General features: G+C 42.0%; 1 protein-coding gene across 2 annotated transcripts in view; it reads right to left on the bottom strand.

The window, feature by feature from the left end:
- BBS7 (Bardet-Biedl syndrome 7) overlaps positions 1-25,453 on the bottom strand; it is a 50,440-nt gene that overhangs the window by 19,541 nt on the left and 5,446 nt on the right. For both annotated transcript variants that reach the window (XM_079772767.1, XM_079772766.1), the window contains exons 4-13: positions 24,213-24,388; positions 20,719-20,905; positions 17,203-17,275; positions 16,674-16,790; positions 14,811-14,941; positions 11,050-11,134; positions 7,133-7,235; positions 5,507-5,699; positions 2,509-2,583; positions 601-666 (exon numbers count right to left, since the gene is read on the bottom strand). In XM_079772767.1, coding sequence (XP_079628893.1) covers positions 601-666; positions 2,509-2,583; positions 5,507-5,699; positions 7,133-7,235; positions 11,050-11,134; positions 14,811-14,941; positions 16,674-16,790; positions 17,203-17,275; positions 20,719-20,905; positions 24,213-24,388 — 1,206 coding nt within the window. The remainder of the gene's footprint in view (positions 1-600; positions 667-2,508; positions 2,584-5,506; positions 5,700-7,132; positions 7,236-11,049; positions 11,135-14,810; positions 14,942-16,673; positions 16,791-17,202; positions 17,276-20,718; positions 20,906-24,212; positions 24,389-25,453) is intronic.

The following is a 25,453-nucleotide window of genomic DNA, read 5'->3' on the forward strand; positions in this document are numbered from 1 at the left end:
ATCATTGATCGGTTGCCTCCTGCACGCCCCCCACCGGGGATCACACCCACAACCCGGGCATGTGCCCTTGACCAGAATTGAACACGGGACCCTTCAGTCCACAGGCTGACGCTCTATCCACTTAGCAAAACCAGCTAGGGCCTATGGTTATGTTTTTAAAATAAGAGTTATCTTTTAAACATATGTACCAAAATATTTATTTACAAGTGAAATGATAAAATATCCTTCAAAATATTTGCTTCAAAATGATTTGGAATGGAGAGTGAGAGGATAAACAAAACTACTGTGAGTTGGACACTGAGGGAGCTGGAGTCCTTACGTTTAAATGTTTGAAACTTTCCGTAAGAGAAAATTAGAAAACAAATGTCCAACTGCAGGAAATTAAGGACTGGTAACTGCAGAGAAGATGCTTGGTTAAGTGATACCAGCAGAGATAGTGGTCTGGGCTGAATTAAAACCTAAGAGATTATTTAAAAGTCATTACTCAAAAATGACTCATTTCAGGGAGAAATTTAATGCAAAGAAATTATATCTTATGTTATACCAATATAAAAAAACAAAGTTCTGACTTTCAAGTAAAGGTAACTTCAAACACTTTACCTTGAGCTCCAGCCTTGTGGTATTTGCCTGGCACCGGTAAGTGGCGAGAAGAAAGTTGTCGCTGGACTGGGTAGAATTCAAAGTTAAGAAAAAGGATGAATCCTTGTTTTTAACAGAATAAACAGCATCAGTAATGGTTACCGTTTGCCGAGCACCTCTCATTTGGGTGGCACTGTGCTAAAGGCTTTTTGCTTATTCCTATGCAGTAAGTTTTACAGATGAAGAAACTGAGGCATGAGCGGTTGGGTTAATTTCCCAAAAGCCAGTAAGTAATAAAATTGGAATTGAAATTCATGTCTTTTAAGACTCTAAAGCTCATGCTCTTTCCATCTTGAATATCTATAACATTTAAAAATACTGTTTTCTAAAAATGTAATGGATAGTAAAAACTGCTAATGTTTATATTATAAACACAAAGACATCAATGTTTAGAATGTCTTTGATTTTCACAAATACTTACAGAGGACTGAGAAATATCTCATCTCTGTATTTCCACCAATGGCTTACTGTAGGAATTCAATGTTTGGTGAATTAAATTGCAGAGATAACTTCAAGTATTATAACTTCTTGAAATTAAATGTTAAACGACTAAAAGAGCATAAAATAAGACTGGCCATATGTTGAAGTTGGTGATGAGTACATGAAGATAATTCTACTATTCTACTTTTGTATGTACTTGAAATCCCCACAGTAAGGTTTTTATAAAGCTATCGTGCCTGAAAGTAGGTTTTAAATTAGTGTAAAATACTCATTCCCAAGAATCCAGCAGTGATGTAAATAAGGTTACTCTTTCACAGTAATTTACAAATGAAAGATCTTAGGTTTATATTAACTTGATTTTTAAAATGATGATAAAAATGTAGACCCTAGTGTTTTATGTTATAATTTGCAAACAGGGATGACAAGCCATATATAACACAATACAACCGTTATAAAATTTCTTATCAAGTGAAAAAGCTTTATGTTATATTGTAAATTATTCCCTAATATAGCTATCAACTTTGTTCTTTATCTATTCTTCTTATTCCTCCTTTTTGTATATGTATAACCACATGCCCGCTGCGGCCCCGACTGCTGCTCAGGCTGCTGGGCACGCAGCCATGGCAGCCCTTGCTTCCCGCCCGCCTCCTCAGGAGCACACCCGCTCTGGGGCTGCTCCCCAAGGGCACGGTGCATCCAGAAGCTCCAACACAATCTCATCCCTTGTACTTTGCACACAGGTGCTCGATAAATGTCTGCTGAATGAACATTAAGCAAAATTCAACAAGCCCAGAAAAGGTGAGGAAGGGCTGGCAGAAGGGACTGATCACGTTCAAATGCAGGAATGTGTAAGACTATACCGCATTTTCAGGAAATGTCGAGCACTTCAGCGTGGCAGAAATAATGTGCATGGAAGGAAGGTCGCAGATGTGAGACACAAGTGGGAGATGGAATCAGAGCTGCATCCTGGGGGAATCTAGCTCACATGCCACAGGAAACAAGGAGGCTCTGACAGGTTTAGAAGGACACGGTGATGTCTGTTTTAGGAAGAGCTGTCTGGTGACAGTGCACAGCACAGCTGGAAGCGAGGGCCATCCTGGCGACAGAGAAAGGGGATGAGGGAGTGGTTCAAGCAAGCACGGGGCGGGCTGGACAGCTGAGAGCAGTGGAAGGAAGCAGAGCAGGGCAGGACAGCCGGGAAGGACTGGCAGGAACTAATCGGATTTCACGGGTCAAAGGGAAGGATCTAGGACAGCCCAGTTTCTGGATTATCTGAGGGTAAAGAAAGAGCAGAAGCAGATTTTGAGGGGACGGTTATGAAATGAGAAACTGATGAAGAAATATAGACCCCTAGTGGTGTTTGTAGGCTTTATTCAAAATAACAAAATAGAAATGAAATCGTCTGAAGAATTCTTTATTTTCACTCACCTCAGAATCACAGCTGCTGAAGCTGACAACAGCAGAATTTTTGTCCACATCAAGCAAATCTATGGGAACATCACTCTATAGCCAACATTAAAAAAAAAATGTTCAGATGGAAAATTAAAACTTTTTTTCAAAATCTATTTTCTTTAAGGGTTTCCTTATGTTCATCTTTAAAGTTGAGAGTATGAATTCTCTTAATTTACATTTGACTAGAGGCCCAGTGCACAAAATTCATGCTCTGGGGTGGGGGGAGTGTCCCTCAGCCCAGCCTGCGTCCTCTCCAAGTCCAGGAGCCCTCGGAGGAGCCCTTAGGCACGGAGAGGGCCTAAGCTGTCAGTTGGACACCCTTAGCACTGCCATGGAGGCGGGAGAAGCTCCCTCCACTGCAGCTGCACTCACCAGCCCTACTTCTGGCTCAGTGGCACACCCCTGTGGGAGCGCACTGACCACCAGGGGGCAGCTCTTGCATTGAGCGTCTGCCCCCTGGTGGCCATGTGCGTCATAGCGACAGGGGAGGGCAGTTGGGGGCGACCAGGCAGGCAGGTACCTTTCAGTCAATTTGCATATTACCCTTTTATTAGGTAGGATAATATGTACTTCTAGAAAATAAGTAGAGAATAATAATAGAGAATAAGTATTATTATGACCCACTTTTTTCTAATTTGGAATATCAGAAGTCATAGAATATCACCTCACTCTCCCCTTATAAGTATAATCTTCCTGTCTATTTCTGTCAGTGCTAAAAATGTTACCATAGGCTGTAAATAATCACATGGCCATTCTGACTATATCAGTTCATTTTTATTGATTTTAACCTCAGCTGTAACACAGACAGGAGAGAATTTTTGTTCTCCTCTGGAAAGGTAGTTTTTTTTAAATTTTATTTTTCAATTACAGTTTATATTCCATATTATTTAGTATGAGCTTTAGGTGTACAGCACAGTGGTTAGACAATCATATAAGGTACAAAGTATTCCCCCCAATATTCCCAGTACCCACCTGGCATGCCACATAATTACAATATTACTGACTATACTACAGGCCCAGTGCCCGAAATTCATGCACAGGGGAGGGGGGCCCTCAGCCCAGCCTGCACCCTCTTGCAATCCGGGACATCCCTCTTGCAATCTGGGACCGCTGGCTTCTAATTGCTCTCCTGCCTGCCTGCCTGATTGCCCCTAACTACTCGCCTGTCTGCGTGACTGCCCTTAACTGCCTCTGCTTCAGCCCCCACTGCCACAGCTTCGTCAGGAAGGATGTCTGGAAGGTCATTCAGCTGTCCGGTCTAATTAGCATATTCCACTTTTATTATTATAGATTCCCTATGCTGTGCTTTATATCCTGTGACTGTTTTGTGACTACCAGTCTGTACTTCTCATCCCCTGCTTCCCCATCCAGCCCCTGCAGGCAGTCTTGAGGCCGATGCCTGCGCTGTGCTCTGTGTATGTGGTTCCCGAGTTGTTCCAGGCGGCAGTCCTGAGCTAGAGTTAGGAGAGATTTCCGCCTTTACGTTTTGATTAATAATCTGATCTCTCATCCACATCGTTTTAAAGCTTATGTACTTCCTCCCCTTAGTCTTTTCTCATTTTCTGATGGGTTTTCTATCATTTCCTTGCTTTCCATTCTTTGTACTATCATCCTTTTCACTCCAACTAAAGAAATCATCCTATATATAAAAAAGAGGTAATATGCAAATTGACCATCACTCCAACACACAAGATGGCCACCCCCATGTGGACACAAGATGGCCAGCAGGGGAGGGCAGTTGGGAGGAACCAGGCCTGCAAGGGAGGGCAGTTGGGGGCGATCAGGCCTGCTGGGGAGGGCAGTTAGGGGTGACTAGGCTGGCAGGAGGGCAGTTAGGGGCAACCAGGCCTGCAGGGGAGGGCAGTTGGGGGGACTAGGCCTGCAGGGGAGGGCAGTTGGCAGGGACAAGGCCTACAGGGGAGGGAAGTTGGGGGGACCAGGCCTGCAGGGGAGGGCAGTTAGGGGTGACCAGGCCTGCAGGGGAGGGAAGTTGGGAGTGACCAGGCCTGCAGGGGGGACCAGGCTTGCAGGGGAGGGCAGTTGGGAGTGACCAGGCTGGCAAGGGAGGGCAGTTAGGGGAAACCAGGCCTGCAGGGAAGGGCAGTTGGGGGCGACCAGGCCTGCAGGGGAGGACAGTTAGGGGCGACCAGGCCAGCAGGGACGGACAGTTAGGTGTGACCAGGCCAGCAGGGGAGGGCAGTTAGAGGCAATCGGGCCGGCAGGGGAGGGCAGTTAGGGGCGACCAGGCCTGCAGGGGAGGACAGTTAGGGGTGACCAGGCCAGCAGGGGAGGGCAGTTAGAAGCAATTGGGCCAGCAGGGGAGCAGTTAGGCATCGATTAGGCTGGCAGGGGAGTACTTAAGGGGTGATCAGGCTGGCAGGCAGAAGCAGTTAGGCGCAATCAGGCAGGCAAGCAGTTGGGAGCCAGCAGTGCTGGATTGTGAGAGGGATCCCAGGTTGGAGAGGGTGCAGGCTGGGCTGAGGGACACACACCCCTCCCCCCATGCATGAATTTCGTGCACCGGGCCTCTATTTAAATATATTGAAGAATGAAGTTGTACATTATTATCCCTACATTTCACCTTCGGGATTATGTTCTTTGCCTACTGACCTCCCTAAGAACTGGTAATGCAAGCTGTACTGCAGGCTATTTATTTCAGTATTTGAAGTTTAAAGGTTCTAATAAGGGCATTAAACACTGCAGTTTTCTAAGTTGCATCTCTATTACGATTCTCTTAAAGGTTAGCCGAAGTATAAAATCCTTACTGTCCTTTCTGACTCATCCTCAAACTTAAGTGCATCAGCCTTTTGTTTAATATGCATAGGATAAATAAAGTAAAGCTGTAATTTTGATAATTTATGAGCAAACTGATAATCTAATAGAAGACTAAAATAAGCCTTTGAAAGTACTATCTAAACTAAATATAATATTTAAAAGACCAACATTTACATTACAGGTTAGACATTCTGCTTACCTGTATTAAGACATTGTCTACCGCAGTCTGCACCTCCAAGATAAGGCTGTAGCTGGCATCATCTTTATTTAATGTAAATTTGTCATTTATGCTAAAGGAAGGGACTGCTGATTTTGCTTTGCTTGACTGCGAAGACTGTTGATACTTCTCTCTTTCCTGTGTTACCTTAACCTGAAGTTGCTCCAACTCAGTCCTGGAGGAAAACAGATACAACTCTGTCACCTGTAAGTGTAAACATTTGAGGTCCTTAAAATGTTTATCAAAATTTGAGACATTTACTTCTGCAAAATGGAATTTTTTAACCCTCACCTCAGGACCTATTTAGATAGAGGAAGGGGGAGAGGAAGTTCGAGAGAGAGGAAGAATGAGAGAGAGAAATTGATGCACTCTGACCAGGGATAGAAACTACAACCTTTTTTGGTGTACGGGATGACACTCCAACCAACTGAGCCACCCAGCCGGAGTGGCGAATGGATTTTTATTGGTTGAGCTAGAACTGTAACACTAATAGGAACAAAATTTTTGCTTATAGGACTAACTAAACGATTCCATATTATTTATCTCTAATCTAAAAATTAAAACATCTACTCAGTCCCACACGAGTAACATTAATACAAAGCTGTAGGTATCAAGGCAGGCTGCAGACAGCCAATGCTCACACACGACCCTGGCCATGGCACCCACAGCACCAATCGGAGGAGAACCTGCTGTCCGGGCACAGGAACACATCAGACGTGAGAAGAAGAAACCAGTGAACATGCACCTTTCAGTAAGACATCAGGGAGACAGACAAAATAAGAAGGAGGCTGCAGAGTTCTAACATTTGGGGACCACAAGGGTGATCAGGAAGCGTGGAGCAGCAGACTCTCGGTCCAGTGCTGGGGAGGATGCTGGGACTGAACTGCACGGGCAGTGCTGGCAGTCGCTCCCGCTGAACTGAATGGGTGACAGAGCAATCCCTGGGTCTAAGGAAGTCAACGCTATTCATTTCCACTAAGAAAACTTATAAGCCAGAGTTAGAGATTCAGAAAGGCCTGCAGGAGCAGTGAGCATTAGAATGAGTGAGTGCAGAGCCATCTGTGTTAGCTGCTTTAATGCCTGTAAAAAAAACAAAACATAGCCCTAACCGGTTTGGCTCAGTGGATAGAGCATCAGCCTGCGGACTCAAGGGTCCCAGGTTCGATTCCGGTCAAGGGCATGTACCTTGGTTGCGGGCACATCCCCAGTAGGGGGTGTGCAAGAGGCAGCTGATTGATGTTTCTCTCTCATCGATGTTTCTAACTCTCTATCCCTCTCCCTTCCTCTCTGTGGGAAATCAATAAAATATATTTAAAAAAAACAAAAAACATGACGACTACCTATCACCACACAAACAATATACTTCTCTGTCTAAGAAGAAGCCAATATACAATACAGCACACAAAAAGTATATTTCTAACTCCAAAATACTAATCAGCATTTACTGCTAATTTTCTCAAACTGATAAACTTACATTTAAAAAAGTGATAAACAAATTACTGTGTAATTCCTTCCGATATAATATGCTGCATCTATAAGCAACAAAAGCAACAACCACTGCACACTTCATGAAATGAAAACTAAAAAGGCAAACAAAGGCCACGTTACCGTAAAGAGGAAAGTTTGTTCTGCATCTCCTGGTTGAGCCGGAGCTCTTCGCCCGGCCCGCTCTCCTTGTGCACGGGCTCTGTGGTCAGCCCCGTAACCCAGCCTGCAGGACGGATTGCAACCGGGCACCGTGAGTGCTACAAGGGCTAAAGACACCCAGTCCACTGCCCCGTCCACCAACATCAACCTCACTCCACGGCACACTCCTCTTCAAAACCCCAAACTAAACAACAACTAAGAGAAATTAAGCTGGAAAATAGTCAAACCACAGGGAAATTACTTAAGCATTTTGTGACACCATTTTTGCTTTGCCTGAAATACTATCAAACTATGATTGAGGAGATCTCTCATTTAATTGACAGTTTTAGTTTTCGAGTATGAAATAAGTCAACACATTCTAACAAATGCAAAATAGCTGATGAATAAGAATCGTTTTTCAAAAATTATTTTCATGTTGTTAAACTCTTGTATAACATTGTGAGAATGTAAAAATGACCTAGTGAAAAGCAAGCAAGATTTTATAACAAATGTGTATTTCTTATATTAATGTGTATTAAATAATAAAACATACACTAAATTTCTTTTTAAACCAAAGAATATTATTTAACTTTTAAAGATACTAGTGATATGCCAAACATTCTTTTTAAAAAATATATTTTTATTTATTTTAGAGAGGATGGGAGATGGGGAGATAGAACTATCAATGATGAGAATCCTTGATCGGCTGCCTCCTGCACGCCCCACACTGGGGATCGAGCCCACAACCCAGGCATGTGCCTTGACTGGGAATCGAACCGTGATCTCCGGATTCATAGCTCAACACTCAAACACTGAGCCACACTGGCCAGGCTTAGAAAGTATTATTTAAATACTAGAGGCCCGGTGCACGAAATTCGTGCACGGACGGGGGTTGTCCCTCAGCCCAGCCTGTACCCTCTCTAATCTGGGACATCCCTCTCACAATCCAGGACTGCTGGCTCCCAACTGCTTGCCTGCCTGCCTTCCTGATTGCCCCTAACTGCTTCTGCCTGCCAGCCTGATCACCCCCTAACAACTCCGCTGCCAGCCTGTTTGCCCCCAACTTCCCTCCTCTGCCGGCCTGGTCACTCCTAACTGCCCTCTCCTGCAGGGTTGATCACCTCCAACTGCCCTCCCTTGCAGGCCTGGTCCCTCTCAACTGCCCTCCCTTGCAGGCCTGGTCCTTCTCAACTGCCCTCCCTTGCAGGCCGGGTGCCTCCCAACTGCCCTCTCCTGCTGGCCATCTGTGGTGGCCATCTTGTGTCCACATGGGGGCAGGATCTTTGACCACATGGGGGCAGCTATATTGTGTGTTGCAGTGATGATCAATCTGCATATTACTCTTTTATTAGATAGGATAGAGGCCTGGTACAGGGGTGGGGGCCAGCTGGTTTGCCCTGAAGGGTGTCCCGGATCAGGTGGGGGTTCCCTTGGGGTGTGGGGCAGCCTGAGCAAGGGGCCTGTGGTGGTTTGCAGGCCGGCCACGCCCCCTGGCAACCCAAGCGGAGGCCCTGGTATCTGGAATTTATTTTCCTTCTACAATTGAAACTTTGTAGCCTGGAGCGGAGCCAAGCCTGGGGCTCCCTCCGAGGCCGGCAGCCATTTCTGTTGGGGTTATAATTGAAACTTTGTTGCCTTAAGCGGGTGAGCCCGGCCAGGGTGTGTGAAAAGCTTTGCTTCCCCTGTTGCTGGCGGCAACCCTGGCCTGCTCTCTCAAGCTCCATTCTGCCGCCATTTGTTTGAATTTGTTTACCTTCTATAATTGAAACTTTGTAGCTTGAGTGGAGGCTTAGGCCTGGCAAGGGCAGGCGGAAAGCTTGGCTTCCTCTGTTACCTAGGAAACCTTGCTCTCTGTGGCTGTAGCCATCTTGGTTTGGGTTAATTTGCATACTTGCTCTGATTGAATGGTGGGCGTGGTTTGTGGGCGTGGCTTGTGGGTGTGTTGGAGGTATGGTCAATTTGCATATTTGTCTATTATTAAATAGGATTAACTGTTTTATAAATCAACTAGGGACCCGGTGCACGAAATTCGTGCACTGGGGGTCGGGGGTCCCTCAGCCCAACTTGCCCCCTCTCACACACTGGGAGCCCTCAGGGGATGTCCTACTGATGGCTTAGGCCCGCGCCCCACAGGGAGCGTACCTAAGCCGCAGTCTGGCCTCCCTTTGTGGGAGGCAACTGGGCTGGTCAGGGAAGGCACCAGCCCCATCGCCCCACTGCTGCAGCCACTGTCAGTCACCGCAGCCACCAAGGTGTTTTCATCAACACGGACTCCAGTCCCTTCACCAAGAAAAATTGACAACTTTCTTTAGGGATTTTCAAGATGTGTCTTTCATAGGATATGGATTTATTTATTTATTTTTTATCCTCACCTGAGGGTATGTTTCCATTGACTTTTAGAGAATGTGGAAGAGAAAGGGAAAGACAGAGAGAAACACTTTGATTGGTTGCCTCCTGCATGAGCCCTGATCTGGGCCCCGGCCAGGGAGGAGCCTGCAACCTAGGTACATGCCTTTGATCAGAATCAAACCCAGACCCTGCTGTCTGCAGGCTGAGGCATTATCCACTGAGTCAAACCGGCTAGGGCAGGATATGACATTTCTTAGCCCTCCAGCAGCGGACCTTCATTTTTTTCTCCAGAAGTGTGGTGGAAAAACCCTAGATCACCTTTTTGGATTCTTATTACCCAAGTTACTAAGAATATTACCAGTGACATACAGGAAGCTTAGCCAATGTGCAGTCAGAAAAGGTGTTTCCTCTATAGTTCACACCAATGGAGGGCTGGGCCCTGCCCAGGCCTAAAGCCTCTGGCCGAAGCTTTAGGCCTGAGCAGGCCTCTCCAGCTCCCTCTGATCTCTGGCTCAGCCCCTGCCCAGGCCTGCCCAGACTGAAAGCCTCTTGGGCAGGAGCGGACCCCCAGCTCCCTACAATCAATCGCAGGGGGTCTGCTCCTGCCCAGGCCGAAAGCAGACCCCCAGCTCCCTGCCCAGGCGATCAATCGCAGGGGGTCCGCTGGTGCACCAGGCCGAAGCAACCCCCAGCTCCCTGGGATCGATTGCAGGGGGTCCGCTCATGCACCAGGCCGAAGAAACCCCCAGCTCCCTGCAATCGATGGCAGGGGGTCCGCTCATGCACCAGGCCAAAAGCCTCCGGGGGCAGGTCAAAAGCCTGGCGGGGGAGCTGGGGGTCCGCTCGTGCACCAGGCCAAAAGCCTCAGGCGCCTCTCAGCGGCCGGATAGGTCCGCCCCCCGTTCCTCTCAACGGCTGGATAGGCCACCCCAAGTCCCGCCCCCCAGCCTTCCGCCGGCCCAATCGTGGGCGTAGCGGAGTGATGGTTATTTACATATTACCTTTTTATTAGGTAGGATATACCCTTATTTTTTAACCAATAAATTTTTTAACACTATAGATAAGAGTGACTTACTATTTGGGATAAAGAACACACAGTACAATACAGAGATTATATATTATGGAATTGTACACCCAAAACCTATATAATTTTATTAACCAATGTCACCTCAATAAATTCAATAAAAAAAGTAAAACATAACTAAATGAAAATGAAAATTTTTAAAAATGTTAAAAAGAGGGACTTACTAATAACACATTAAAAAACAGGTGTCAAGCCCTAACCAGTTTGGCTCAGTGGATAGAGCGTTGGCCTGTGGACTGAAAGGTCCCAGGTTCGATTCCGGTCAAGGGCATGTACCTTGGTTGCAGGCACATCCCCAGTAGGAGGTGTGCAGGAGGCAGCCGATTGATGTTTCTAACTCTCTATCTCTCTCCCTTCTCTGTAAAAAATCAACAAAAAACAAACAAACAAGTGTCAAAAGCAATTTATTCAATTTATATTTTTATTATCCATTCTTCCTTCAACTGCCTATTACCCTTTACCTTACCTGAATATGTGGATACTACGATTTCGTCGTAGCCATCTTTCCCCACACAACCTCCCTGGATAGATGTGACACTTTCAGACAGCGCCTAAAAGAAATTTAAGACCAAGCACTTCCTTAATAACTAAACATTTCACAGATATGTTACAGTATGCCACAAAACTTATTTTCCTGTCTCCAGACCTTCCACATATGTTTACTGAACACTTAGTACATGTAGACATTGAGATTGGAAAGGCAAAAACCCTGCACAAATGTCAGAAAATTCCAGTGTTGTTTTTGTTGTTGTTGTTAATCCTCACCCAAAGATATTCTCTCTATTGATTTATTTTTTCTTTTTAGAGAATGGGGGAGAGAGAGAGAGAGAGAGAGAGAGAGAGAGAGAGAGAGAGAGAGAGAGATTGCTTGGTTGCCTTCCGAACACGCCCAACCAGGGGGCCAGGAACCTGGGCAGGGAATGAACCTGCGACCCAGGTACATGCCCTTGACGGGAAATTGAACCCAAGACCCTTTGGTGCATGGGCCAACCACTGACCCACACTGGCCAGGGCACATTCCAGTGCTTTTAAATTTGAGGAAAGATTGAAATGACTCCCATATTTGCATGTACCACTCAACTACAATAGTCATCTAATGAGCAAATATCATTTATTAACATAAAAAAGTTTTAAAAATTGCATAAGCAAAACTCTCAAAATATAGTCTATTATTTGAATTCCATAGATCCTGTCTCATGTGTTTTCTCCAAATAGCTTTTTAGATGAATAAAAAAGATGATGGCATCGATGAAAGCTTTGGAGAATTTGCTACTATGGAGAGAAAGCAAGCTTTTCCGAAAGTTCGGGGTTTACAACTTTTTAAAGTAATACTTCCCCAAATTTTCAGATAATAATCACTTGGGTGAGTCAACTAGCAATCTGTATTTTTAACCAGCACTCTAGGTCAGTAGCTTTTTAAAAAGAAACTTTTTATTTATTGATTATTTTTAGAGAGAGAGGAAGGAGGGAGACATACAGAGAGAGATTTGTTGTCCCACTTATTTATGCATTCATTGGTTGATTCTTGTATGTGCCCTGTCCAGGAATCGAACCCGAAACCTTGGTGTATCGGGACAATGCTCTAACCAGCTGAACTACCCAGCCAGGGCTAAGTGAATAGCTTTTAAGCTATTTGAAAGCAAGCAATGTATTTTATATTGCCATCTAGAATACATTCACACATGAAAATATACAACAACAGATATATCTTAAAAGGTTTGTGTTGCACTCTGATATATTCTAATCTATTCTAATTAATTTAAAAAATGTGTTGCAGCCCTGCTGGCGTGGCTCAGTGGTTGAGCCTTGATCTATGAACCAGGAGATCATGGTTCAATTCCCGGTCAGGGCACATGCCTGGGTTGCACGCATGACCCTCAGTGGGGGGCGTACAGGAGACAGCTGATCAATGATTCTCTCTCATCATTGATGTTCCTTTCTCTCCCTCTCCCTTCCTCTCTGAAGTCAATAAAAATATATATTAAATAAATAATTTTTAAAAAATGCTAGTGACTGCAGGGAGAAAGGGGGATGGGGGGAGGTGGAGGAGGGTCTAGGTGGGATAAATGGTGATGGCTGGAGACTTGACCTGGGGTTGTGAAATTTAACCAGTGTCACCCCAATAAAGTCAATATAAAAGGAAAAAAAATAAAATCCAAAAATAAATAAATATACCCAATTTTTAATCTTTTTTAAAAAGTTAGTTTTCTTCACCCTCCCTATAAGAGTTATCCTGCAAATCAGGCGTTTCTTAGCCTTTCCTGAGACTAATTTCCTGAGACCTGAGAAAGTCAAGTTACAAAGGTTTGCATAAAGTTAGGTTCACAGGTGCATTTTATTTATTTATTTATTATTTTAAAATATATTTTTATTGATTTTAGAGAGGAAGAGAGAGGGGAGAGAGAGAGATAGAAACATCAATGATGAGAGAAAATCATTGATCGGCTGCCTCCTGCACGCCCCCTACTGAGGATTGAGCCCACAACCCCAGGCATGTGCCCTTGACTGGAATCAAACCCAGGACCCTTCGGTCTGCAGGCCGATGCTCTATCCGCTAAGCCAAACCAGCTAGGGCCACAGGTGCATTTTAAATAAGCAGATCTCGCACACACTAGAAGTCTCCAAAACTTTTTGCTCATGTTCCCACTAAAGTAATTCTGAAAAAAACTACGTACCCCCACTTCCCATACATTTTTAAGTTGCCTTTTAGAGTTTTCATCACAACTTTAAATAGTTACAAAGAAAGTAGTTTTTAGAAGTTTTAAAGATTATCATTTTAAAATACAACTGTCATCCTTAAATCAAACCCAATGAAACTAAATACCAGAACTTTATAAACACAATCATTGACTTAAAAAATGGAGAAATAAATCCTTCTTTAACAGTTGGAAATTTTACATTATTCCTTTTTCTCCTTGAACCCTTATTTTCATTCCATTTCCATCATATATATTCATCTTTTTTTGTTGTTGTTAATCCTCACCCGAGGATACTTTTTCCACTGATTTTTAGAAAGAGAGTGGAAGGGAGGGAGGAAGGGATGAGAGAGAGGGAGAGAGAGAGAGAAACACTGATGTGAGAGAGATACATAAATTGTTGCCTCCCGCCCTTGTTCCCATAGGGTGGGGATCAAACCGGCAACCCAGGTAAAATGTGCTCTTAACCCAGAATCAAACCTGAGACCCTTCAGTCCCTGGGCCAATGCTCTAAATACTGAGCAAACCGGCCCCGGCCACATATATTTATCTTAATGAAACATAGTCATATGCTTGCAATTCTTTTATACTTCTTGCAACCCCAAAAAATAAATCGAAATGTTTTATCTTTGGTGATTATAAAACTCTAAGCATTAGAAGTTTCTATCATTATAATTAGTATTACATAATTGATTGAAACGAATATACAAGATTTAGTAAATAATAATTAATACAAAAGCAAAATTCTATAGGAAATGTATCTCATGAGATGAATAAAACATTTTTTTTTCTTCTAAATTACTCATGTAGCACAATGAAAATTATTTACACAAGGCTAGAATAAGACTGGATTCAACATCAGCTCTGGTCTTATTTTTCATTTTCATAGATATAAGCACTAATTCACCTTAGTCACATAAAGATGCTGATGAGAACAAAAGAAATTTTGTTATAGAAAGTTCGTTTAATTATTTCAACATCTTCCAAGTTACACATCTAAAGTCACCAGAGTGCTTCTCCATGCGACTCTGTACCCTGGGACAAACAAGCTTAACGACATGTAAAATCTGTGAACTAAAAATTACTCTCACCTAGCCGTCCTCCTTACACAGTGGAGCCTTGGGGAGCCCCAAGGGAGAGGGCTACTCTTCCCTCTGCTGAAGGACAATTGTACATTGTTCTCACAACCTGGAGCTTCCTCCTGAAACCTCACTGCTCTACAACAACAGTCTCATTTACGTTACCCAAACATGATACTCCGTAATCTATTTTGCATTACAGAAACTAAGGCAAAATATTTAATACTTAGATATACAATATTTAAAAACCAAATGGAAGAGTAATTTGTTATTCAGCTTGAAGACAACACAGGAGTAGTCTAGAGAAGATTTTGTAGCATCAAAGCAGCAATATTTTAAGGCAAACACAAGATTTTAATATATTTCATTTAATAAAACCCAACCCTCTCAGTCATGTCTATAATTAGTTATTTGACTAGTAAGAGGCACATAGTCTTTAACAATGAACTTACTTGATCAAAGCGCAGAACAGGCTCATTTGCATTATTAAAACTGTACACTTCCACCATTCCGTCATCTCTCCCAACAAGTAAATCTTTAACCCCATCACCCATAATGTCAAAGCTGTCAACACACAAAATACCTTTAAAAATGAAAAGAGAAGTTATTAATAATACCAATATTATAGTTAAGTTTATGCCAAGTAAGAATTAAAAAATAGAATAGAGAAAAAAAAACACTAAATAACTGAGCATAATCAGTTACCCATCCTTTTCTTTTCTCTGCATTTGTCTATTTCTAAGGCTTTAAATACAGTCTGCAGGGCAATGGCGCCCCAGTTTCCACCTCCAGCTCTGGCCTCTCTCCAGAGCTCTAGGCTTACATAGCAAAGTCCCTCCTCAGCATCTTCTCCGAGGCATCATTTGCACCTCAAACTTCCCAAGCCCCTGACAAAACTCTCCTGGCACCCCCTTTGTCACACATCAATAATAACGCTCTTTCTCTAGTCTCTCCTCATCTCGGTCTGATAACACCTAGTTGCTCAGGCCAAAAATCTAGACTACATCTCTAATTCTTCTCTTTTTTCTCACTTCCACAACAAACACATTAGCAAATTCTATTAACTCTACGTACAACTTTCCATTTGCAACTACCATTAGCCTAGTCCAGGCTACCGTATCTCGAGTCTAGACCAGGAGAACTTACAACAACTGCAACAATAATCTCCAAGCTGACTTCCGTGCTTCCAATTTGCACCTGCTTCCTTCAAAATCCATTCTCCATGGAGGGTTTTTGTTTGACTTCCCACTGCACTTAGATTAAAATTCAAACCTTTTCCAAGACTCACAAAGACCTACATGATTTGGCCCTTCCCTACCTCTCTGATTTCATCTCAGGCCATGCTGAGGCGTGTAGTCACACTGGTCTTCCGAATGCTTTTCAAATGAACCATGTTATCTCTGCCTCAAGTCTTCTGACCAACTCCTTCTCTTATCAATCAGAGCTGAGCTCAAATTTCACCTCTTATAAGATACCTTCCATGACCACCCACTCAGTCTAAAAGGAGCCTTCCTCCTTCTACCCATCATCATTCCCTGTTACATTTTCTTCAGGTGACTACTTGAAGCTATCTTATTTGTTTATCCTTTGTCTCCCCTAACAAGTGTTTGTTGAAGGAATAAATACATGAATGAACAATGCTGTCCTTATCAATAGCCATCTCACTACTTACCAAGTCAGACATAAGTTTCCCTTAGAAGGTATATATTCCTGAGAAAATAGGAATAGTTCCCTCAGCACTTCTTCCTTGCTTCAAACCAAGTACTCCCAAATTCTAATGTATTCCCTACACCAAACAATGCAAAGTGGATTTGAGCATAGAATGATCTTATAGATGAACCCTAGCCCATAAGAGCCAATCCATTCCAAATTATGATTAGCATGTCTTATTTTTTATTTTTTTTTAATATATTTTATTGATTTTTACAGAGAGGAAGGGAGAGGGATAGAGAGTTAGAAACATTGATGAGAAACATCGATCAGCTGCCTCCCGCACACCCCCTACCGGGATGTGCCCGCAACCAAGGTACATGCCCTTGACCGGAATCGAACCTGGAACCCTTAAGTCCGCAGGCCGACGCTCTATCCACTGAGCCAAACTAGTTGGAGCAGCATGTCTTATTTTTAACAAATTATACCAAAAATATGATAGACCCGATAAATAAACAAATAGTAAATACAACTGAGGTAGCTCTGTGAATTGCCAAGTCTGCTATATACATACTCTGAATGAATAAAAGAATGAACTATACAATCTAGGATACTTTATTTAATAATTACCAAAATTTCAGAATCTGAAAGACATAAAAACATACCTCCCCTCTTTTTCTCATTTTGAATTTCCCACTTGTGTGTTGGCGTGGGTGGAGTGATCTGAACGAGCCCAAGTTTTCCATCTGATGTTCCAAACAAAATGTCTTCTCCAGAGTCACCTAGTCACAGTTAAAGCCAACATGTGCTTACCCCACAACTCATCTCTTTAAAATTAAAATATTTTCACAAATATTGACTTTCAGGTAAAAATCTCATTTAAAAACTAATATATAAAGACAGAAAACTTAATTTGGGAAGATGGTTATATACTCACATAATTGTAAAACCATTAGAGGTAAGACTCTTCCTTATCTAATTTTAAGATGTGAACACGCAAAATTAAGTTCAATAACTCATTACTGTTAGTGGCTGGCAAGTTGTCAGATAACAACCATCTCAGTTCCAGTTCATGCTCCTTCCACAAGTTCCCATTTTCACTTTATATATGGTTAAATGATTAAGAACCTGAAATATCTTGATTTCACATAAGGCACTCCCTTATCTGATTGTGAAAAATGAAAAGCTGATTACCGCCATTTCCATTGTGTAGAGCTAAGACAGTAGGTGGGCCAGAAACTTCAATTTCAAACATCACATCTGATCCCTGAGGGAGAACAAGTATTTTAAAACAAACAGAATACAATTATTTTTTTAAAAAATTTTATTTTAAATCTTCATCTGAGGGTATGTTCTTTTTTAAAATTGATTTTTAGAGAGAGGCAGGGAGAGAGAAAGAAACATTAACTAGTTCCCTCTCATACGCACATGACCAGGGATCAAACCAGCAACCTAGGTATGTGACCTGATCTGGAATTGAACCCGCAACCTTTTGGTGTACAGGATGACACTCTAACCAACTAAGCCACCCGGCCAGGGCCAGAATACAAATTTAAAACAATATAGGCACTCAGAGATAACATCAATACTCATAATGAACTCTGGAATAAAACTGCAGAAAAAATTAGGTTGCTAATATTAACTTGCATGTTAGCAATTTTGCATGTGTTAATTCATTTTATTTTATTTTTTAAGTATTTTTTTAATTTTATTTCAGAGAAGGGAGAGGGAGAGAGACATAGAAACATCAATGATGAGAGAGAATCACTGATTGGCTGCCTCCTGCACGCCCCCTACTAGGGATTGAGCCAGCCTCTTGGGCATATGCCCTGACTGGGAATCAAATGGTGACCCCCTGGTTCATTTTAAAATAAAATATACATAAAGTGTAAAGATCAAGAAGATAAATATTTAAAATATCCTCCACTTTCAATGCTTTTCATTCTAACTCCTCTGTTTGTCTGAAAATCTGACACTGGTCAGTTTTCCTAACAAAACTACCCGGGAACAGTTTGCTTCTGTGCTTTAACGAAGAGCACATTCAAACGTGTGGCCAGGCCTGGAGTTACTTCCTAGGAAAATTCTGGCCTTGCCTTTGGGTGTTTCCAAAACCCGTCCACTGAGAGGCAGGAGGACCTGCTATTTAGACAAGGAAACAAGTTAGTTCCTTTTGTCTTTTTTTCCATTTTGCCACTTGTAATGCTTTTATTTAGTGCATAGTATTTGTGAAACTGTAAAGAATGAGGCAGAAGTACTCATACTCACATGGAAAGAACATCTATGATAAATCACTCAATGACAGGAATTTGCAAAATTAGAGTAAAAAGTTTAAATACATTTAGAATATACAAGAGAGCTATATGCTTTATTTTTTATTTAAAACTAGAGGCCTGGTGCATGAATTCATGCACCAGTGGGGTCCCTTGGCCTGGCCTGCGGGATCGGGCCAAAACTGCCTCTCTGACATCCCCCGAGGGGTCCCGGATTGTGAGAGGGTGCAGGCCAGGCCGAGGGACCCTACCAGTGCACGATCAGGGCCGGGGAGGGACGTGGGAGGACTCCAGGGCATGTCCGGCCCATCTTGCTCAGTCCCAATTGGCTGGACCCCAGCAGTAAGCTAACCTACCAGTCAGAGCACCTGCCCCTTGGTGGTCAGTGTACGTCATAGCGACTAGTTGACTGTCTAACTCCTGGTGGTCAGTGCATGTCATAGTGAGTGGTTGAGCAGCCTTAGCATATCATTAGCATATTACGCTTTGATTGGTTGAATGGATGACCAGACACTTAGCATATTAGGCTTTTACTATATAGGATAACATTAAAAAATTTACAGACATCTACATATCCTATATAATAAAAGGCTTAATATGCAAATCGACCAAGTAGCCAAATGACAAATCGCTATGACGTGCACTGACCACTAGGGGGAAGATGCTCAACGCAGGAGCTGTCCCCTGGTGGTCAGTGGAGCGCCACTCAGCCAGAAGTCAGACATCCCCCAAGGGCCCCTGAACTGCGAGAGGGCGCAGGAACCCCCCACACACACACCCCCCAGCGCACAAATTTCGTGCCCCGGGCCTCTAGTAACTATATAAACACAAAAGGTACCTCTGGTGCAGCAGCCGCCTAGCAAGGCAGACAGGGAGCAGGGAGAAGAGGGAAGACTACACCTTTTTGCTTTCCATAAACCCTTGGGGATTTTTCCCTCTCCAATAAGCATATGGAGCTCTTCTTATAAACAGAGCAGAATCCTAGAATTCAGCCACATCAGTCTCTAATCGAGTGCCAGCCAGCTCCTAAAAAGCCTATTCAAACGACTCCTATCTGGGAGCACGGCGAGGGAGAAGTGAATCTCTGGTCTCTAGAATGACCTGCAACACTACTTTAATTCACCTTAGGGAAAAATAAAACCTCACAGAACCACTGGATTTCCCTTTCATAAAAGGGCTGGTGCCAAGAAATGGCCATCTGGCTATGAAATCCCAGGGGTGGCCCGGAATAAACAGCTCGACTTTCATTCAACTGCACTATCATTGGCCTGTTTCTGAACCAATTAATCTACCTGTTACATATTATTTGCACTTGAACTTTATTTTATGGGTCCCGGTGTGTGTATTTTATTGAAAAGTTACTTTCTTTTCTAGAAAATATTTTTATTGATTTTTAGAGAGAGAGGAATGGAGAAGGAGTGAGAAAGAGAAACATCAGTGTGAGAGCGGCTACTACCTCCTACGGGGAATCAAGCCCACAACCTGGGCATGTGCACTGACCCAGAATCGAACAGCACCCTTTCAGTGCACGGGACGACGCCCAACCAACGAGGCCACATCGGCCAGGGCTGAAGAGTTCCTTTCAAGAAGACATAGTTGACATGGTTATAACAGTTATTACTAGTAACAATGGCCTTAAGCAGTGGTCAGCAAACTGCAGCTCTGTTGACTAATGAGTTTGCTGACCACTGCTAGGGAAAAACACTTAAAAAACATTTTAATAATTTACTAATGTCTTTAACTTGAAGTCAAAACTTCCGGGTAAGGGTAATGCCTTAGCAGTGGTCGGTAAACTCATTAGTCAACAGAGCGGCAAACCGCGGCTCGAGAGCCACAGCTGCAGTTTGCCGACCACTGGCCTTAAGCAGTTGTTTTAGCCAATTATGGCTTTTAATTTTTCCCTCTATCACTCACTCATCTAACTAATATTTACTGAGTGCTTATTCTGTTTCACATACTGTCATAAACAGTAGATAAACTCAAATGATGCAACCCTGATCTCAATATCCCCTGTTAAAGCCCAAGAACCTCTCCCCAAACCAATTTCCTCCTTTAATTTTATTTGTTGGGCGAGGGGAGAGTGATGAAAAAGGAAAAGAAAAACTGGGAAGGTTTTTTGTAGTTAAGGTACCCCATTCTGACTATATTAGTTCAATGCGGCGCGGGGGGGGGGGGGGGGGGGGGCGAGGGAGGAGGGAGCGGGAAATTACCCTTTTTTCCATATATGCCTCTCTAAAAACTTGCCAAAGATCTGAACACATTTGCCTCAAGTAAACAAAATTAGTTATAAATTAAAACATTTTTAAAAAATTTCCAGATATAATTTTAATTAGGACATTTAAAATGGTAGTAACCACTAAAATAATTTATCTTAAGTAGATATTATTTATCCATAGTCATTTATCTAATAATGAAAAATTATAAAGATGCAAATAGCAACCTGTAACACTCGGAGAAGTCTGTCCTGGCAGGCCAGCACCGGGGTAATGTGAGGGAGTCTCTCCACAGGGAGGCAGGTAACATCATTGATTTTGTCCCCAGAAAGGTAATAATGTTGGTCTTTGCAGTCACAATAATGGCTGTAGATATAACTCGCACTGAGAAAGAGATCTGAGCCAGATATGTGCCTGAGAACATGAAAAGTACTTTAAAACATCCATATTTTTAAAAATAAGCATAAAAAACTAATTTTCTTGCACATGTAAAAATAAATGCTTATTTATACAGTGTTAACTATCATTTTATCACAAACTTAAACAGGTTTTTTCATCTCTCCCCACTTAATTTCTAGCTTTTTGGTATAACACTGATTTTGAAAACTGAAAACAAAGAGAAGACAATGATAATCATCTATATCTGAAGATAAATAATGTGTCAAAAAGTAACTGGTTTTGAATGCATACTATGTGCAAAGCACTGCCCTAAGAGATTTACACGTATTAGCTCAATCCTCGGACTGTGTAAACTAGCGACCATGACCATCCCTTTTCACAGGTGAACAATAAAGTGTTAAGTAACTTGCCTCATGGCGCACAACTAGACAGTGGAGTGGATTGCAATTCAACTCAGGTAGTTTTTAACGCTAGCGTTAGCTTTCTTACTACAACACTGTATTGCCTAGAAAAGGCTATTTGAAATGAATCTACTTTAAATGATAACAGTGGGAAAAATGCCTTCATCAGAATTTTATCTTGAAAAAAGAAATGAAACAAGTGCATTTCAAACTATATTTACTACAATTTAGGCAATAATCACAACTATGTTCTAAATTGCAAGATTGAATCCAGTTTTCATCGGAGGAGCTGAAGTTTTTTTTGTTTTTTTTTAAAATATATTTTATTGATTTTTTACAGAGAGGAAGAGAGAGGGATAGAGAGTTAGAAACATCGATGAGAGAGAAACATCGATCAGCTGCCTCCTGCACACCCCCTACTGGGGATGTGCCCGCAACCAAGGTACATGCCCTTGACCGGAATCGAACCTGGGACCCTTGAGTCTGCAGGCCGACGCTCTATCCACTGAGCCAAACCAGTTAGGGCCGGAGGAGCTGAAGTTTTTTGAAAAATTTATAGACTAGTGTGTATCTTCCACTTCTGCTATTACCATGCGATCAGAAAGAGGTTACTGAGGTTTTTTAAAAAATTTTTTAAAAATATATATTTTGCCGAAACCGGTTTGGCTCAGTGGATAGAGCATCGGCCTGCGGACTGAAAGGTCCCAGGTTCAATTCCGGTCAAGGGCATGTACCTTGGTTCCTGGCACATCCCCAGTGGGGGGTGTGCAAGAGGCAGCTGATCAATGTTTCTCTATCATCGATGTTTCTAACTCTCTATCCCTCTCTCTTCCTCTCTGTAATAAAATCAATAAAATATATATTTAAAATATATATATATATATATATATTTTTATTGATTTCAGAGAGGAAGGAGAGGGAGAGAGAGATATAGAAACATCAATGATGAGAGAGAATCATTGATCGGCTGCCTCCTGCACGCCCCCTCCTGGGGATTGGGCCCACAACCCGGGCATGTGCCCTCGACAGGAATTAAACCTGGGCCCCTTCAGTCTGCAGGCTGGTGCTCTATCCACTGAGCCAAACCAGTTAGGGCTACTGAGGTTTTACTTGAAGGATTCATCTATTCACCTCTAAGGTGTACTTAAAACTTTTTGATACTAAGATTATTTCTTATTCTATAATAATCCTCATTGATTTTCTCTTCTTTAATTATTGCTCAGGTGGCCTTACTTTGTGACGCTGCATATCATTCCTATCCACCTAATGAAACTTCACATCTTTTTTTATTATTTAAAATTTCATTTTGAAATCCATCTGCATTATATTTGCATTACATTGTCCAAAGTACTACTTGGCAATCACTATTGTTGACAAAAGTGAGATACATGGAAACGTTAAGCCAGGAAGCATGTGGGAGTGTTAACCAATTTTATAGGTGTCAATTTCCTTACTGAATATTTTTGAGTTATAACCTTGTTTTCTTATGCAACCTTATAAAAATGTGGATTTTCAGGTCATTTTTCAAAAATTAAGTAAATAGCCTTTTCACCCACCTCTGCCACTCTGGTAAAAACAGTTTAAAAACCAGACTCCTAGCCCCGGCTAGTGTGGCTCAATGGCTGAGTGTCAGTCCGTGGACTGAAGGGTCCTGGGATCTATTCCAGTCAGGGGCACGTACCTTGGATGCAGGTTCAATCGCAGGCCTGGTCAGGGTGTGTGCAGAAGGCAACCAATTAATGTGTCTCTCTCATATTGATGTTTCTCTCTCTGTCTCTCCCCCTCCCTTCCACTCTCTCTAAAAAAGAAATGCTCGGCTGGTGTGGCTCAGTGGTTGAGCGTGGACCTATGAACCAGGAAGTCATGGTTCGATTCCTGGTCAGGGCACATGCACAGGTTGCAGGCTCAATCCCCAGTAGGAAGTGTGCAGGAGGCAGCCGATCAATGATTGTTTCCCATCATTGATGTTTCTCTCCCTCCTTTTCCCTTCCTCTCTGAAACCAATAAAAATATATTAAAATAAATAAAAACTAGACTCCTTATTGCAAAAAAGTCATGGGTATATAAAGTACAGCATGGGGAATGTAGTCAGTAATGTTGTAAGAACTATGCATGGTCCCAGGTGGGCACTGGAAATATTGGGGGGAGCACTCTGTAAAGTATGTAACTGTCTAAGCACCATGATATACACCTGAAACTAATATAAAATAACATTAAATGTAAACTGTAATTGAAAAATAAAATAAAAAAACCACTAGACTCCTTATCATCCCAACTCTGTCCACATACCTTTTTAAAAAATATATTTTTATTGATTTCAGAGAGGAAGGGAGAGGGAGAGATAGAAACATCAACGATGAGAGAGATTATTGATTGGCAGCCTCCTGCAAACTTAAATATCTAGAGATTTCTTCAACTTTTTTCTTTTACCCCTTGATTATAAATCATAACTGAGTCAACCAGTCAAAAATAAATGTCATTCAGCTGGCATGGCTCAGTGGTTGAGCATCAACCTATGAACCAGGAGGTCACAGTTTGATTCTCGGTCAGGGCACATGCCTGGGTTGCAGGCTTGATCCCCAGTGTGGGGCGTGCAGGAGGCAGACAATCAATGATACTTTCTCATCATTGATGTTTCTATCTCTCTCCTTCTCCCTGCTTTTCTGAAATCAATAAAATATATTAAAAGAAAACAGAATAAATGTATAAATACTATAAAAGCCTTAACAAGAAAACATTTCAATAACCCACTGATTTTATAATGATTCAAGGTCAAATTTAATTTCCAAATAAATAAAATACCTTTAGTCAATTTTATTTCCCAGAAAACCTGTTACGATATGATACTTAATCAAATGTTTGTCACCTTTCTAAAATGTAAAAAATGTAAAAAGAAATATTAAAAAAGAGAATAGACATACATAGCTTTAATGCTTTCAGTGAGGTTTGTTTCAAAAGAGAGGAACTGTTTTCCTCTTTTTGTGAAGCCTCGAATCTCAGATCCTGCAGCAACAAAAATTTTCTCCTGGGGTGTGTTAAGAATGCCTCCTAGCTCCAGTCTTGCGATCTTCTGCCCTGGTAAAGTCTTGAACACTGCCTGCAGGAATCATTGGGGTGAAATTAAGTAGACAAAGTTACTAAAAGCATTTTCCTTTACTGTAAAAATGCTGGGATTTTAAATTTACAAAAATATTATAGTTCTACTATATAGAAATACTTTTAGATACAAACGAATTTATTTCAGTAGGTCTTCTGGGTTTTTTGCTAAATATCTTGAAATTTTGGAATACTTTTCCCACACATATTTCAGTGACATCCTTAAAATCTAAACCCTTGCAACTCAAAGTAGAGCTCACTGAACAGTGGCATTCCATCACTACTTTTTAAAAAGTGCAGAATCTCAGGCCCAATCTCGATCTACAGAATGAGAATCTGCATTTTCATAAGACTCTCCACCTGGTTCCAATGGACATGCTGTTACACTGAACCACCTTTTAAAAACAAACCTCTCCTAGTTTCTTTATAATTTTTATAAATGTCAGTAGTATAAATAACTACATAATTTACTGGAAACCTTATTACTTCTCTATTAACTGGGAAACAACATTGGTATAAATTTTTTCCTTATTTTCCATTTTATTACTGGCATCAGATTCTTCTCTTCTGTGACTTTAAAATATCTGAGAGGATGCCCTAGCTGGTTTGGCTCAGTGGATAGAGCATCGGCCTACAGACCGAAGGGTCCCAGGTTCGATTCCGATCAAGGGTATGTACCTCAGTTGCAGGCTCCTCCCTGGCCAGGGCCCTGGTCAGGGCACGTGCAGGAGGCAACCAATCAATGCGCTTCTCTCACATGGATATTTCTCTCTGTCTTTCCCTCTCTCTTCCACTCTTTCTAAAAAATCAATGGAAAAATATCCTCAGGTGAGGATTTAAAATAATAATAATAATAATAATAATAATAATAATAAAATATCTGAGAGGATATATGAATAATGGAAATATTAATTTTCTGATAGTTTTCACTTTCTTTATCTTTTTGTAAATCCCATATATAGTATAATGAATATTAGACTTCCCATCTCAAACCCACTACTTGTAAATTATGATCTGTGGACATGAGGCTGTAATGACCACTTCCTGATTAGGTTACGTGAAGTGG

This window comes from Cnephaeus nilssonii, assembly GCF_951640355.1.
Source record: "Cnephaeus nilssonii genome assembly, chromosome: 5".
Classification (NCBI taxonomy): Eukaryota; Metazoa; Chordata; class Mammalia; order Chiroptera; family Vespertilionidae; genus Cnephaeus; species Cnephaeus nilssonii.